This window comes from Rhinolophus sinicus, chromosome 1, assembly GCF_057876585.1.
Source record: "Rhinolophus sinicus isolate RSI-liver-muscle chromosome 1, RSI-T2T, whole genome shotgun sequence".
Lineage (NCBI taxonomy): Eukaryota > Metazoa > Chordata > Mammalia > Chiroptera > Rhinolophidae > Rhinolophus > Rhinolophus sinicus.
This window is the reverse complement of record NC_142501.1, coordinates 43419246-43436981: the sequence shown is the minus strand read 5'-3', so window position 1 is coordinate 43436981 and position 17736 is coordinate 43419246. Positions and strand designations below refer to the sequence as shown.

At 37.3% G+C, this 17736-nt stretch overlaps 1 protein-coding gene across 5 annotated transcripts in view; it reads right to left on the bottom strand.

Moving 5' to 3' along the window:
- Positions 1-17736, bottom strand: part of FGD4 (FYVE, RhoGEF and PH domain containing 4) — a 183534-nt gene that overhangs the window by 66710 nt on the left and 99088 nt on the right. The window contains exon 1 of one of the 5 annotated variants that reach the window (XM_019736669.3): positions 8686-8884. The exons of the other annotated variants lie outside the window; for them this stretch is intronic. Within the exon in view, the coding sequence (XP_019592228.3) occupies positions 8686-8776 (91 nt within the window). The 5' untranslated portion in view covers positions 8777-8884. Of the gene's footprint in view, positions 1-8685; positions 8885-17736 lie in introns of those variants that run through there. 5 annotated transcript variants of the gene reach the window in all.

Genomic DNA, 17736 nt, shown 5'->3' with positions numbered 1-17736 from the left:
CCATATACCAACAGGGCATTATATAGGCTATGATCCCTGGGAAAAAGCAGTTTGCAAAATGGCCTTTTCTCAACTGATTTGTTCTCTATAGACACCAAGAAGAGTCTGTAGAAATGCATAGCAATGCATAGCTTCAGGCAGGCATACACTGATGGTAAGGGACATGTCCTTTGGTTACATACACCCCAAAATATTCATCCTGAATGTCACAAAAATATTAACAATCATGATTTGGGATTTCACAGTGTTGTAAAACTTACACCATTTACAACAAATTTGCTTGCAAATACGACTACTGTTTTTACTACTTTAGTACTAATGGTAGTAATGAAAGCTAACAATATTGTTTAATCTGTGGCAAGTGTGTAAGTATTCGCTCCTCTCAAAATTCCTATGAGATAGAGGCCGGCCGGCATTTTTATGTTTATAAGAAATATGAGTAAACGAGATGAGTTAACTGACGTGGCTGATATGTGATGTCACATCTACGTATAGTTTGTAAGTACGTCTGGACAGGGACTCAGCTCATAACCCTTTGGCTTTCGCTCAGCAGGTAACCCAAGTGATTTTATCTCTGTTATAGTACAGCTCTTTGGCTCTGACCTCCTATGCTTCTATTTCAGCCAATACTGCGTAGCCAGGAGCTTCAAAATACCCCCCCCCACACACACACACACGCAGTCCAATTTATGAAACATGAGATAAGAACGTGAATCTGGATTTTACAGATCAAGGCACGGTTCCAGGCTTCTTTGCCTCTTCACAGCTATGACCCTCCTTTTCATTTGCTCCTCAGCTCCTCAGATTTCTCATCTCTTTGCTCTACTGAGGCTGATGAAGTCTCTCCATTACCCACTCTGAGATGTTCTCTCTGGAAACCAATGGGCATACTCCCTTCGGTTCACTCCATGTTATTTAGTCGAGTCCTAGTCTAGTCTAGTCCACGTAGTCCTCTGGGCTACATGGCTGTCGATTCTGCTCAGCTGGACCCACACCTCTTCAAGGAGAGGTCAGAAAAGACCTCATGAGGCACTTTCACATAGCTCATACCACATTTCATCTTCAGCATCCATGAAAGATATATAGGACAGATATCCGCATATTATAGTTGAAGAAAATAAGGTTGGTAAATGGGGTAAATCCAAGAGTCACACCAGGGCTTTGATTCTAAGGTCGATGCTCTTTCTCCTAAACTGCTGTTGGCCCCGTTGTCAGGCCGACTGGCGATTTGCACTGGAAATGGGTTCATGATCTGGAGCTGTATTTTCAGTATTTGTAGGGCTGTGAGGACTCATCAGTATTTGCTCCATTTTTGTCAAAGAACCACTCACCCCATACAAGTGTGATAGCAATCTTAAATCCAAATTAATTGAAATATTGTTTTGAGAAACTACACATGCTCTCTATATCATTAATAACACCCTAGTCACAAAAACAAGTTTAAAAAATACTTTGAGTTTTTAAGTAAAGTCTTAGAATCTGCTCTAGGAAATTAGGACAATAATAAGTACCCTCAGAGCAAATTAAATCTCTATTCACTTCAAGAATTCTACCAAACCCAGCAATTATAACCTGCCACAGACCTTTAAAAATTGAAGGGCATTTCTTCTCCATAGCCAGAATACATGCCAACTTTTTTCCCTAATCAAAGACTAGTTATAAGGGCATTCCCAGTTTATACGAAAAGGTACCAACTGGTAACCTTGAAAATTCAAAAGAGGGAGATTCTTTCTGATTGATGGAGAGTATGGAAAGCACTGCTATGAAAGGAGAGGTTTCTGAAACAATAAAATTAAAAAATTTTATCGACTTCATAAACTCTGAAAGAAATAAAAACAGATGTAAGAAAAGAACTTGAAGGGCAAAAGATCGCTTTTTGGTGTGTTTTTTTTCCTAAGAGCTATAGCCAACTCATTTGCTCAAGATGTCTGGTTTATAAATGAACAGAATCTTGGCTTTTTCTCTTCCTTCTACCCACTGCCAAACTATTTTCCATTTTATTCACAATAAAATTTATCTGCAGATCCAGAGAGAAGAAAATCAAACTGGCCAGTGTTTCATAAGGTTGGACAAGGATGTTGCTAAAACCAACCATAATTGTTTTTAATTATCTTAGTCGCAAGCTACCAAGAACAGGCTACTGTTTCCCTTCACAAAAAGGAACACATGCTTTCCCTAAGTAAGTCCCCTGCCCTTGCTGATTTTCATTAATTTTGTAACTGCTTTTCTGTTTTATTTTTCTGAACTTGATTTATCTAAACCTGATTCCCAGCAGCTAAAACATTCCAGCCTCACACTCTCTGTAAACTGATTTCTGTGTGTCTAGTAGGTACCTACTTCATAGTGCCTACTTAAAATTACTGGCCGACGTCCACTTCTCAGCCCACTGTCCTCTAACACTTTGTTTTGCAGTTATTGACACTGTTCATGCAGGTTTCAAACTTAAATTTAGCTTCATGGCAAAGATGGAGAAAATTAACTCTACCAAGTAGGAAAAGCTCCTTAGGGCCAGCCACTCCGGCATCCTGAAAGCTAATTATTTTAGCTTTTAGTGACATGGATGCCACTGTCATCCATGGCTAGGATCAGCCAGACCTGCTGGGAGAAGCAAGGCTATGCTTATCTGGGAAGTGCATTTTTCCCCCTAGGAGAAAACAGGGTGGATTAGTAAAACTAAAGGTTGAAAGGTCAAAATTATGACATGACTTGCTTTGTGACCATGAGAAAGTTATTGAACTTCCTTATAGAGAAATTTTGACTGCTATTGTGTCATTGCTTAGGGACAGGTCACAGGTAGGTAGATATAGACCTCCGAATGCGTCTATTTGACTGGGGGCAATTTCTAAAGACACATCTGACAAAATAAAGGACTTGGTGACAGCCTCTACTCTGTCCCAACACTCTTTTTTATTTTGATAAAAATAAACTTTGTCCTTTAAGATAAACATTAATATAAACCCCATTTTCCTAAAAAATTTGATATTTAACAGCTTACAAAGTTAGACATTTGCTTTCCTTACTCCCTGCTGTGTAATCAGACCAGCAGGCCTCATATTTTTTCCCTGGCTAGATTCTAAACCAGAGGCACAATAGCATTGTGTGTTCAGCTTCTAACAGTGTAGGGGATTGTTTCAGTCATACAAAACTTAAAAAACAAATACTGCATCTAACTTATCTATTATTTCCTATATTTTTTTCTGGCTGACAGGGGAAGGAAGTTAGGAAGAAAAATAAGCCAATTCATCAACATAACCATGTTTCGAATTCTGAATTTTAAAACTAGATTACATAAGACATGTCTGGTTAGGTCTAATATGATTGCTCCTACAAAGAAAAAGTTTAACTATTTTATTCATTCAATGATGATGCCAACCTTGTTACTCCCTTGTTTAAAATCCTTTAAAGGGACTGCAAGATCATAGGGGAAACCTCTAATTTGAATAAAGGATACTTCACCCTCAGACATCAACCTATCTTCATATATATCTATTCCCAGCCATGCACCCCTCATGCTCCAGCCAAATTCCAGTTTTCTCCAGTTTTCTGTATGTTTTTGCCTGTGTTGGTTCCCTTAGCTTGATAGTCTTTAGACACATTAATAGAGTTCCAATATCACCTTTTTTTGAGGTCATTTCCTTGAATCAAATAAACAGTCAGTTGCTGCTCCTCCCTTTCCACTCTCCAAACACATACTTTATACTTCTACTATGACATTTGTCACGCGCAATCACTGCTTTTATATGTCTATGCTGGAAACAGACAAACTTTCTTGAAGTGAGGAGTATTGAAGGTTTTAGGATTGTGTCTAGTAAATACAGTTATATTTCCTGTCATTCAGCAAGTCTTGTTACCATTGCCCTGCGTCTAATAAATTAATCTATTTTGGACTAGAGAGGTATACGAAATATCTTCTTTGCTCAGTAGTCTTATTCACTATTTTGCTAATATACTCTCTAAATTAGCAACACTGATGGAAGTCAATCAAGGAAAAACTTTTATTGGGCAATGTTAAAAGAAAGGAACTGATGATATCCCATATAAATTGGCAATTCTAACAGTTCAGGTCATTAAGGGGCATATATTTACAAAAATTACAAAAATAATCATTTTCAAGCTTTGTATATTTCTTTTTACTATATACTCAAAGTAGATTTCATATTTCTAAGAAGTTGTGTGACCTAATAATGTGTCATCATCAATATTCAGATTGAGTACATTATCAGATAGCAAAAAATAGTTGACAAAATTTGACTCTTAGTTATAGAATTGTAAATGCAGGTCAATTTCCAATTATCCAGATGAATTTAGAAAGAAATTGCATGAAGTATAAATTCCATGTTTCCCCGAAAATAAGACCTAGCGCGACAAACAGCTCTAATACGTCTTTTGGAGCAAAAATTAATATAAGACCGGGTCTTATTTTACTATAATATAAGACCGGGTCTTATATTACATAATATAATATAATATCCGGTCTTATATAAGATAATATAAGATCGGGTGTAATATAATATAATATAATATAATACCTGGTCTTATATTAATTTTTGCTCCAAAAGATGCATTAGAGCTGATTGCCCAGCTAGGTCTTATTTTTGGGGAAACACGGTATATAAATAATTCTCACACATTAATTCATATACTGGTTTTCTACCCCTTCAAATTAAGAACTACTAAAAGGAAACATTTATTTTCTTTCTTTTTCTGTCTCTATGGAAGAGTTTCAGAGTCAAATGCCTTAACTGCAGGAGGAAAAAAAACAAAAAAGAAAAACTGGTGGCGGGAGTACACTCTTAGTACAGCAAAACATCTTAAATAATTTTTCTTCATCTTGCCACAATTTTCTTCATGCAAACAAACTGTATTCCAAATTGCTTGGGCTTACACTCCACAACTTCTCCAATCTGTTTTCTTCTCTCCCAATAGAGCCCGTAATTTGTAATCCAAAACCATTTATTGAGACCATCCATACACTTAGGTCTAATTACCCATCCTCCTTAGTCTCAGTACTTTATAATTGTGATCAACTTGGCTTCTTAGACCAACGAGAAGAAACTCATTACTGAGACTCTGCTCAGCAAGGGAGGTCAGAAACTAGTAAGCATATTTATTTTTTAAAAGATAATTGAGGGGAAGAAATGGAGAACACTACAAATATTTATAATTTATTAACAGCTCTTATAGTCCTGCTCATTTAGCCTTAAATTTGCAAACAGAAAATGAGAAGTATATTCATTCATTCAATAAATATTAATGAGGTATCCAATATATGTATCAGTTACTTTTCTAGACCCTAGAGATACAGCAATGAAGCATGCAACAACATAAGAAAAGCATTTACATAACATGCTAGATGTTATAAAGTGTTATGAGGAAAATAAAGCTGAGTAAAGGAGATGGAGCGAGTGCTATTGGGTGAGGGGCTGCTATTATTTATAAGGAGTTCAAGGGAGGTGTCCCTAAACAGGTAACAGTTGAGTAGAGACATGAAGGGAGTGAGGCACAGACATATTTGGAGGATTAGCATCCGAACAAAGGATAAAACTACAAAATCCTAACAGGAGCCCAGTTGATGTGTTCAAAGGGAAATAAGATAACAACACGGATAGATGAGAATGAGCCTGGAGCATACTTGGCATTGAGGTCAGAGAGTTAAGGCAGGCAGAACAGGTAGGGCCTTGCACCTCATTGAGAGAGAGGCAGAGGCTTTGCCTCTGAGAGAGATGGAATCCACTGAAGGATTGTGAGCAGGGGAGTGACAGTGATCTGTTTTCCATTTTTAAAGGAGCATTCACGCTGCTGGGTAGAGAACAGACTTTAGGAGATCAAGGGTAGATAGGAAGCTACTAAAATAATCTAAGGAAAAGTTCAGCGCAACTTGAACCAGAATAGTCGTAGTGGAGACATTAAGGTATGGTGAGGTTGATGTCTCTTACAGCAGGCATTGTTGACAGATTGGCTATGTGTAAGGAAAAAGCTCTGTGGCGGACAGATGGCTCAGTTGGTTAGAGGGTGAGCTCTGAACAACAGGGTTGCCAGTTGGATTGCCACAGGGGCCAGTGAGCAGCGCCCTCCACAACTAGATTGAAGACAATAAGCTGCCGCTGAGATGTTGGAGGGGCGGCCGGATGGCTCAGTTGGTTAGAGTGCAAGCTCTCAGCAACAAGGTTGCTGGTTCAATTCCTGCATGGGATGGTGGGCTGCACCCCCTGCAACTAAAGATTGAAAACGGCGACTGGATTTGGAGCTGAGCTGCACCCTCTACAACTAGATTGAAGGACAATGACTTGGAGCTGATGGGTCCTGGAGAAACACACTGTTCCCCAATATTCCCCAATAAAATTAAAAAAAGAAAAAGAAAAAAAAGATTCAAGGAAGACTAAGGGGTTTGGCCTGAGCATAAGAAATAACAATTGTTATATAATGACATGGAGAACACTGAGCCCACAATAACTTACTGTTATTTTTTTGTTGAAAATTAAAAAACAACTCTTGTCTGTATTCATTCTCTAAGAGGGGTAAAGAGTGGTTTTCCCCAGGCCATGTTTTAATAATCACCCTGTAAGATGACCAACTTCCACGACTAACACTATTTTTCTTCTCAAAGGTGTTTTGCTTCTGCCTTCTTCAATGTATGGCCAACCGACTACAGATCCTGGGTCAATTAGCAAAGGAAAAATACCTTAGAAGAATCTGATCCAAGCAGGGCTTCACAAGTACTGTGGTAGGGGATCAGTCAGAGAACAATGATATCGGGTGAAGACCTCTAAAAATATTATTTCAGACCTATACAAATAGCTCCCCATTTTATAAAGAGAGAGCACAGAGAGTTAAGGTGCTCTTAACTCATCAGAGGGTAGATCAGACAGGGGGCAGGGATGGAAAGGTCCTCAAGCCCCTAAGAAAAGGCCATTTTATTTTTGGAATGAATGTTTTTCATTGTCTAGGGAGAGGTGGTCAAATTTAAATCTTAATCTTGGATTGCAATTTAAGTTACATGTGGTTTGGATGAATATCATAAACCATCTTATCATCCTTGCAAAGACTGAACAATACTGTCATTCGTCACACTCTTTTTCACTGTTGAGTTTTCCTGTGCGTTTCCCTACAAGCACAGGTTTTTAAAAAAGGAAAGTTTCTTCAAGTTTTTAAAAAAGGTAAAAACTTTGCAAATAACATGTACACTAAATGTGCACATTTAAAAATTTTTCTGAAGCAACTTGGGCAATAAAATAACCCAGTTGTGTGGACAGGAAGTGCTATCATTATTAAGGTCTTTTTAGTTTGAAAACCTTAAAAGGAACTTTGAAATTCCACATCGTCGTGGACACTCACTGCAGGGCGTTTGTCCATTATCACAGAAAATTCGAGGAGCAGTTCTCCCTCCACTTGAGAGCTGCCTTCTTGGAGGGAATACTAATTCTCTTCAATCACTCCAACCTGTTTGAAGATGGAATGAGAAGGGGCAGAAGCTGTTTCTGGGAGAACTTTACTAGTGGAGGAAGAAAATACTTCTTTTTTGCCACTTTAAAAATTGTCATTATTTAGAATGCAATGGCAAACCATGCAGAGATCATACAACCCTTGAACTTTATGCAACAATAGCGGAACCCCTGCAAAGAAATTGAGGCTTCTGCCTGGATGATGGAGGAAGCCGGGGCCAGCTACTCAATCTCTAGCTACTGCTAGAGCCTGGGAATAGAGCCAGCCGAGGCTATGCAGCTGCAAAGGGAGCCTCAGCTTCGTGCTGCAGTACTGGAACCGATGCCCCCTTGAGATTCCACAAAGTGCAAGCCCCTCTAAGACCAAAAGAAGGAAGGAGTGACACCACAAGGAAGAGATGGGTAACTCGGAAGACTGACTGTTCTAAGGTACAGTTCATCTTGTTTAGCAGTGCAGACATTCTTCAGGAAGGTTTATTATTCGTGCAGTAACAAAGGGAAAATTGCTGCTCCACAAAATGAACCCATTTCAGCTTTTAAAAATATTTTTAGCAGAAATTTCCTGTCACATGATTATATTTATACCACAGTGTAACATCTCATTCCTCCTTCACACAATCAATTTCTCCTTGATAGACTGTAGAATATTGGAGGAAAAAGCAGTGGCTTAATACCACTAACAACTTTAAATAACAAATCCATGCTTGTCTCTCCCATGTTATCTTATAAGGAAAAAGGAGTCACAAGCCCCTGAACTTTGCTAAAACAAGAAAATTGGGATGGTGGAGACTTTTTTTTGTCTGTTTGAACAGAACAGCTTTCCATGCAGTAGCACTAGAAAACGATTACTCGTAAACATTTCTTAGCTTTGTTCAACACCAGTAACAGAAGAGGGGGGGAAAGGAAACTTCTGCTTTTTTCTCTACATTCCTCCCTTTGGTGACTGAATTTTCAAACTTGTCTAAATGTTACCAAGAATGAGTCAGAGAAAACAGAACTATTAAACAAATTTGTATTTCGCAAGCCCAGAAGAAGCCTCCTGGAAGAGCCAACCCCCATGAATACAGTACATAGTTTTAATGTTCAAGTTGAAAAAATAATGTGAACCTTATTAACTTTAAAACAAAACCATACTCTTCTACTTCAGTTTCCCTCAGCATGCTGTTATAAACTGACCCACACACATTGGAAATAAAAACACCAAAACCACGAGAAAGATACACTAGAAAATGAAACCACTTACCTTGATCAGTGGACATGATTTCACATATACTGATGATGAGCCTACTCGGGTTTGGTAAGAAAATATTTGGCTTTGCTCTTTTAAAGTTCATGTGATAAAAATCTCACTCCTGGCCTTCAAGCCTCTGATAGATTGGAGATCACACTCATCAGCCAGCAGCCCAGATCGGAGCACTTTCTACTTCGGGGCATTCTTAGACCTCCTTGCTCATAGACAACCTCATGCATAATATGCCACACCTCCCCAGAGGAAGGGCCGGGGCAATGTTTTTCAGGAGACCAAGTATGTGAGGATGGAGAGACTTCTATTACAGTAAAATAAACAACAATGGAGGCACATGGAAGCTTCAAATGCACTAGAAACACATTTGGGAATAGGATGGTTTATAAATTGACTAATTCCTTAACCATTAGTAATGCTCTAAAAAAGCCAACATGAAAACAGTTTGTTTCTACTTTAACTGAATCCATGCGCTGGACCAAAGAGGTTACAGATTCAGGATTCACAGGCTTAAGATGTTAAAATGTCACTTTGAATGATCTCAAGATGCTATTTTGCCAACTATGACTTTCCATTTTAATACAGTTCATTGATCTTGGTGAATTAATAGTGCGAAGTGAATAAATATCATTCATACGTTTCCTAAGGAAAGCAAGTTCTACATGTTATTTCAGAACACTGTTTCACTGGTAAAGTATTTATTCCTCATTGTTATATCTTTATAAGTTTGTATCAGTTAATCAGTACTTTAAATTTTTCTCATGGCCCTGAAAAAATGAGAAAAGGTCAATTGCAATATTTATACCATCACAATGAAGTAACTCAGATCACCCTCATGGCGGAAAATAACCTCTCCAACGCCCCCAGCCCCCTTGGTGTGTGCAGGTGCAGTGGTTCTCACATTGTAGGGTGCACCAGGTCACACATTTTAACACACATTGCCTGGTCCCATCTCCAGAGCTGAATTCAACCAGTCTGTGGTAGAGTCCCGGAATTTGCTTTTCTCACAAACTCCCACGGGATGCTAACACTGCTGCTCTGGGACTCCACCTCCAGGACCACACTAGGGGAACCACTGGGGCAGAGACTTGCTTGTTTGGAGTCTTGACTCACTGATGGCCTAAAGCTCTGGCTCAATTGCACCTGCTTAGGAATGGCTTCAAGTCCAGGCAGGAGAACAACACTCAGGATGAGGTATGAGGGGGTCTTACGTACACATTCAAATGGGACTCGGAGGAACTGCTCATCAGGATGTGGACTTATCAACTTCGGAATTTTAATAAATTTATTGGCATATTAGGCATGAACAGGTTTTACAACTAATCTAAAAAGAATAGACATTAGAGAAAAGGAGTCAAAGAAAGAGAAGAAACCTGAATTGTCTTTTATTTCCTCCACAAACCCTACCCATGTGTTTAAATTTCAGTGTGGCAGGAAAACTGTTTATATTTGATTCCAAGACCACTTAGCCTTGGCAAGTTTCAGTAATGTAGAAAGCAGAATGTTTTCCTGTCATAAAAATGCCCCAACTTCTGTGCTTCCTGAGCTTTGATAGCACTGTTTAAATTATAATCTCGGGTTTGGTTTTCAAACAAAAACGTTTTCTTTTTTTATAGTGAACGTTTACTTTATGCACCTACATTAAGCACCTTCCATTTCATTAAATCCTCACTGTAAGGTAATAATAATTTATCACTATTTTACAGAAGAGAACCACTCTTCTGTGAAAGGAATAATACAGATAAGTTAAGGAATAACAATTATTTACCATTTTGCAGAAAACTAGTGTTAAGACGTTAAAAATCTTGGTCAGTAACACTAGTGAAATAACAATCTTGAAGAAATTTAATTCACCTTTAAACAATAAATTAAGATATAATGGAATCCACTTTTGAATCTTTATAAATGAAAATCAGAAAGCCAAGACATGATTTGCAGCTAGAAAGTGATAATTAAAATAAAATGTAACTATTTTCATTGACTCTCACTGTCTACAAATGGATAATCTGCAATTATATTCAGCATCTACCACAAAATTCTAACTAAATTCCAAGCTTCCCAATAGTAGCCATGGCTCTTTCTTATAAAGTTAAACACGCACTTTCATGTGACCCAGCCATCACATTCCTAGGTACTTACTCAAGTGAAATGAATACTAACATTCACATAAAAACTGTACATGAATGTTTACAGAGGCTTTATTCATAATCACCAAAAGCTGGAAACACCCAATTGTCCCTCAATTAGCAAATGGATCAGCAAACTAAGGACATTTGCATGTGCATTAGAAAGAAGCCAACCTAAAAGGCTACATAGATATTATTCCATATGACATTCTGGAAAAGGCAAGCCTGGAGGAATGGAAAATAGATCTGAGACTGCAGGGGATACAGGGAGAGACGGACTGATTACAAAAGCGCATGACAGAATTTTCAAAGGTGATTGGACTGTTCTTTATCTTCATTGTGGTAGTGGTTACATGACTGTATGCATTTGTCAAAACACAGAATAGTACTCTAAAGAGGATGAATTTCATTGTATATAAATTATCCCTTAAATTAAAAAAAATGAGCAGCAAATAAAAACAATTTATTCTTTAAAAAGCAAGAGACAATGAAATAAATGTTGGCTTAGATAGTATAAACTCAAAAATAAATGATTTCTGGTATATCTACTGCCTTTCTCATCATAAAAAGTAGAGATAATCACTGGTTCATTGTGTCTGTTTCCTGTGACAGATTTCTAGTCAAGATGATGGAGTTGATACACTATTCTAGCCTCCTCCCGTGACCGCATCAAAATTACAACTAAATTATAGAACAGTCGCCCTGGGGAATCACCTGAAGACTAGCTAAACAGTACTCCTATAACTAAGGATATAAAGAAGTCACGTCAAGACTGAATGTCAACTGTAACTGAAAAATAAAAAACAATTTTAAAATCTTGAAGAATCCAAAAGTGACCTAATTAGCTCCCCACACAAATTCCATTTATGAACATTGAAGTTTATAACAGAATAATTAAAAGGAACTTTCAAGTACATGTTTAGGTAATGAGTAAAAGATTATTTGTCATAGATATCAGTCCTGGAAACTATTTAAAATTCATGCTGACCAACTTAAAGCTTTTCACAAAATACCCTGCGCATGCAGACTCAACGGGCTGACACACTGCTCTTACGCTTCTCCTAGTAGCATAGGTTATTTCTTCCAAACATTCACATGGTACTGCATAAACACTTGTTTTCTCATTATATTGAACTTAGTTTACTTTTTATTAAAGCCTACCTGTATTATTCTCAAGAGACTATCATTTCTAATAGAAATAATTTAAAACAAAAATTTTACCATGCAACCGGTGCTTCCTGAATTAAAATTAATCTACAATGTTTAAAAAAAAAGGTAGGGGGGCGGGGAACAAAGTTGTCTGCAATACCATTTCTAAGTAAAGCTGCCTGGCACATCATCTGTCATGTACTTTAAAACTTCATGTACCAATAGCAAAGTTGCTTTAACAATTATTTACTACTATACATATTTTGGCAATAAAATAACAAGACAATTATACCAAGTGCATATTAGTATTTCACTTTGTCCAGATAGAACAAGGAATAGGAAAAAAATAATTTAAGTACTTCTGACGTTCAGTTACTCACTAGGGAGTAAAATTCTCAGACTGATTCTCCAATTTTGTTTAACTCGAAGGCAGTCTTCATTTTCATACTATGGAATTAATCTGAATCTGAATCCATTTTGCACTCTTTAGTCTTCTAATAACAATCTAATACAATCAAATAACAATTTGCTATTAAAATGATTCCCTCACTGGCTTAAAAAAACACATTTTAATTTCAAAAACCAACCAATTGATGCATAATTTCCATTTTGCATGTCTGCGAGCCTTTATGAAGTGAGGCCTGGAAATTCTTGAATACATGCCAGGTAAATCCTGTTGCTTGAATATTTTTGTACCAAACTATTTTTATACAGATCTTCAAAGCAAGCCTATTATCCCCGAATCTCTATTCTTTTTTTTTTTAATTTTTAATGTTTTATATTAATTCTTTAACTAGATGGTCAGTAGAAGTCCCAATCACGCAGTACTGTTAAAGTAGACAGTACCCCTCAAACCAGGGTTTCTGGATGGATGATAACATAACCTTAGATTAAACTGCTGCCCATTGTGGGTTCTAATTCAATTCCATTAGTCTCTACTTTGGAAGGCCATGGAAAGCTACACAGCTTTCTAATGTCATGTGACTAGGGACTGTTTGTATATTTTAGGTATTTGATTTAGGAGAAGAAACCTTGTATCTGAAATGTCATCTAACTTTAATAATTCTCTTCCAATTAAAAATATATAATCCTAGAAAATAAAATCACTCTTTCCTTACATAAATTATGGAATTGATCCCTATGCCCCAATTTATAGCCTGTCTGATCATATCTGTATGGATTTCCTGGATCATACCACTCATTTCATATGTTCAAATAAACAGCTCGGTGGTAAACACACTTTAAGTTGATATTTCTTCTCTTTCGGCATTTCCCCCCCATCATGGTCCACTCTTTTCTCTAAGTCTGGCATGACTTTTATCTAACTATTTTTTCACTAATCTCTGGTACTTGATAATATCTAAATTCAAAGCAGAACCAAAGTTCATGGGTAAATATACTTCTTGCTTCTTCTTTAATTAAGACTGTTACTATTTTCATAGAACTTCTTTGGATTCCACTTGATCAATGTCAAGTAACCACCCTACAATGGAAGAACTATGTACATCCTATAAATAAATCACATTTGGTAGGAAATAACACCAAGGATAAATATGAGATTTCAAATTCTATAATTCTAGTCTTGCCACCACCTAGATTTCTACCTTTCCTACTCAAAACCCTTGATGAACCCATTCTTAGCTCTCATGATAGCTCCAGTAAAGGACATATACAAAGCACTTAATATCATGCTGGGGAAACAGTAGATTTTGATTTCTCTTCTCTGCTCAGTCCTTCCCGATCACAGTCCTTCTGCCTCACCCACCTCACAACAGAGTCACTCTTTAAAAATGCTTTTTCTAGCCATTTAGTGTCCTTCACCTGCATCTCTTTCATCTATACCTATCAGGACAATGTCTACCTATAAGGTTCTAGTGCTGAGGTTGCCATGTATTGTGAGCAAAATATTACTGCAATTATTGAATGGATATAGAATTTCAGTGGGGGAAAATGGAAGAATTCCAAGATGGATGGATGGTGGTGATGGTGGTAAAACAATGTCACAACCATGCACTTAAAAATGCCTAAAATGGTAAATTTTATGTTATGTGTATTTTGCCACAATAAGAAAATTCTTGCAACTAGACCATTTTCCACCCTCAGTGTATGCCACCCAACCTATCCCTGCTGTGCCCCCAATCTATTTGTTCATGCTTATGAGTTCACTACATAGACTCTCTACTGCCTGTACCGTTCCTTTGCATTCTTCTCTTTCTTTGTCATGTACTCTAGATAACTGACTCCCTTGATGGCTGCAACTCCTCCACTATGCAGGAGAGTTTTAACCATCTATTTCCAGTACCAACCTGTCTTTTCAGCCTCATGCTCTCACTTCCACATGTCTAGAAACTACATCCTTCACTGGAGAGGGGAAGTTTGAACTTGAAGGATAAGTGTGATTTCATTATGCAGCAAAAGGAGGGTAAGGATTGCATTTCAGGTCTGCAGTGAGGAAATCTGGGGCAGATCTGTAAACTTCATTATAGCTTGCAGAACTGTTCGTCACTTAGCAGCTGATATATCCTCAATGGCTGCTTGCTGCACTTAGAATGAAATCTAAACGCCATGGAAGGCCTGAAGTCTCTGTGTCCTGCTTCCCTTTCTAGCCTCATGCCTTGCCACTATTCTTTCAAATACGTTCCCAAATTATATTCCTCCTATCAATCACCAGTTTTGAGAAGGAAGTCAAGAAAAATGTTTTCTTTTCATAAATTTCCACAGGAACCTAAGTATTACTTTTTCCAACTTTGAAATAACCATGCAGCTTCCAGAAAAGGCTCCTCTGAGACCTTAAGAAAACAAAACTTAGGCTTTGCTCTTGCCAGGTCAGATAAAGGGTAAAGCACATCTAGTTACTTGCTACTAACTTGGGAGAAAAAGAGGGAGGACTTTCATTTCTATCTATTTTTGATTCACTGTCTCGTCCAGATTTCTTTTAATGACTGTCTTCCTTTCCCCAAGACCCTAATGTACAACTTGTTGGCATAACAGCAGACACTTAGGCCTTTTGTGTTGGCCCAAATATTCTTAAAGGAGAAACTCAGAATGTGGAAAGAAAAGATACCCTAACTATAACCAGTACCATCCTATCTTTGCAAATCACCCGTTTTACTTATTTCCTTCCTTTTGTCTCACAGATATTGACATACTTAAACATGCACTTTCTCTTTTTTTGAGGTAATCTCAGAAGTATATTACAGGAATAAAAAGAAAATTCTAAAGAAAGAAAGAAAATTAGTAGATCCAGATTTCAGTAAACTTTCAGAGAAAGCTTTACCTAAGTTGCTGTCTTCGTGGTAGGAAATAACATCAAGGATAAAAAGGGAATTAATTTTTTTTTAAAAAGCCCATTTCCATCATATGGGCCTTAATTGATAAATGGGTACTTGATAAATTATAAATTTACTTGCTTGAAATTTTCAAATTATTAGCCTAGCAATCTATATATTGTGAACTTTACCAATGATGAAACAGAAACAGGTTTCCAACATTACACCAAAGATTATAAAATGTCCATATAGTCTTTAACATTCACCACTAGAACTCAAGATAAATAATTGTATATTAGCAAACATCTCACTGTCTAAGGAGTATGGAGTATCTTTATCCTTATCCTCTACACACGGTAGCAAAGGCAAATGTATTTAGCATCTAGGCAGATAACACCAATGGGTAAGGATACAGGTTCAAAACAATATGAATTAAGACCTATAGCAAACTGGAGAATGATTTTTTTTATTTAAATTTTAAAACCCAAAAACATTGGGTGTGTCAAAGAAAATGATGAGCCATCAATTTAAGATCCCTTCTAAAATTGTTTTTTCTGTTTATTGAAAAAGAATTACTGAGCCCTTTTATGGGACGCAATACAGTGCACATGGCACACTGCTAGGCATTTAGAACGTTTTCATAGAAAGTCCTGCCCATCACTTTCCTGGAGTCCCATTTTCCTTCAGCCACACTATCCTGTCCAGTTCCCATGTCCTTAAGGTCTTCACATATAACTAATCTCACTATCCCCTATGAATTTTCTTTGAATACTTATTTACAACTGTAATTAAATGAATGCTCATGAGACGTCCTTGTTTAGCATTTGTTTTCCTTACTAATGGCAAAGCTTCTGGAAAGCAAGGACCATGACTGGCCCGGTCATTATTACAGTCTCCATGCACACTGTGTCAGACACTTACTACAATCTCATTAAATGGACCCTTTCCAAGGGGTCAAAGGGAGAGCAGACAAGTAAAGTGGTGACTGACATGTGTGGCTGGGCCCTGTTACTATTACAGGTACAAGGAGGAGAGTCAGGAAAGGCTTTCTAGAACAATTATCTCTGAGCTTTTGAGGACACATCCATCTCAGTATGGAATTTGGGCATCGCAGTCCCAAGTATGTATGTATGTACGCATGTATACATACGTTAAATACAACTATTATTGCACTAAATTGTATAATCTAAAACACAAAAATAGAACTTAAAATAGGATAAGGTAAAGATAAAATATGTTTGAGACAACAATGTGTTTCAATCTTCTTTGCTTTTTAAAATCTTGGTTGAATATTTCATGATACAGCCATTTCAAAGAACAGATCTCAGTTAGTTTACTTCCATATGTGATTTTCATGATTGCCCTTGCTGAGGAAGAGTCATATTGAGAAGTACATCATTGCCTCCACTTACTAAAATAATGATATACATTTCAATATCCCATCCACCAACTATGCAAAGGTTGTCCATGAAATTCTTCTAGTACATTTCCATCTGCCTTGACGTCTTGGAAGGCGTTACTTTTTTTTTTGGAAAATGTGGTCTGAAACCTATTAAAACTATTTCAAAGTTTTTTAAGCAAGGCTGAAAAGATCTCTATTTAAGTTTGAATGTATGCACAGAAATGAGGCTTTTAAAAATAAGTTTTTTTAAAAAGATATACATATCAATTTTGGTGATAAAATTACACAATAACTGAAACATTTCCAAACAACCATTTCAAAACTGCTCTGTCCAGACTGCACTTTTCCTCCACTGGTTGCAGTTACTTTCTCACTCATTCAAATTTCAGCTTTGCCTCAGAAGGGCAGATTGTGTTTATTTTTTCAACTATATCTGCTAGGTAAGAACCTGCCAAACATGTACTGATAAGATGCTGGTCTTCAAATGAAAGGTTAGTGAATGGGGAACTTTCGTGTGTTTTTTTCTAAAAGAAAAAGACAAATTCTTTGGTGTGACAACTCATTTAAGTACTTTACCATCATATAACCTACACACGTCTGGGTGGTACAAAAGATGTTTATGCACTATGTCCAAGTAGTCCCAGCATCGCATTACCTAAGATCAGGTAATCTCCCTCAGTATAGCCAGCCAAGCCTAAACTGCCCTGGGCAGAAGGACACAGGTGAGCTTGCCATGGCCAGCTCCCATCCTACCCTCAGAATTCCTCACATGTAACTGGATATGCCAAGTGAATAAGTCCATACATAATAGGAATGCTAAGGTGCTTTTTTAAAAGCTCCTTAAGGAAAAGGTTCCAAGTTCTAGGACCTGCTTCCTGTACTCCAATGGTTCATTGTTTGCACTTCCTCGGGCACATAACCCTTCATGGACTATTGCTCTGAAGAAGACATCTTCCACAAGCAAGGTAAGTAGTGTTTATGATCCTACGTAGTTTTTCACAGGGATCTTGTCCATTTCATCTGATAACCCTTTGATCTTCAAGTTATTCCTAAAATTAGGTAAGTCAAAAAATTGACATAAATGCTATTGTACCAACGTTAAAAT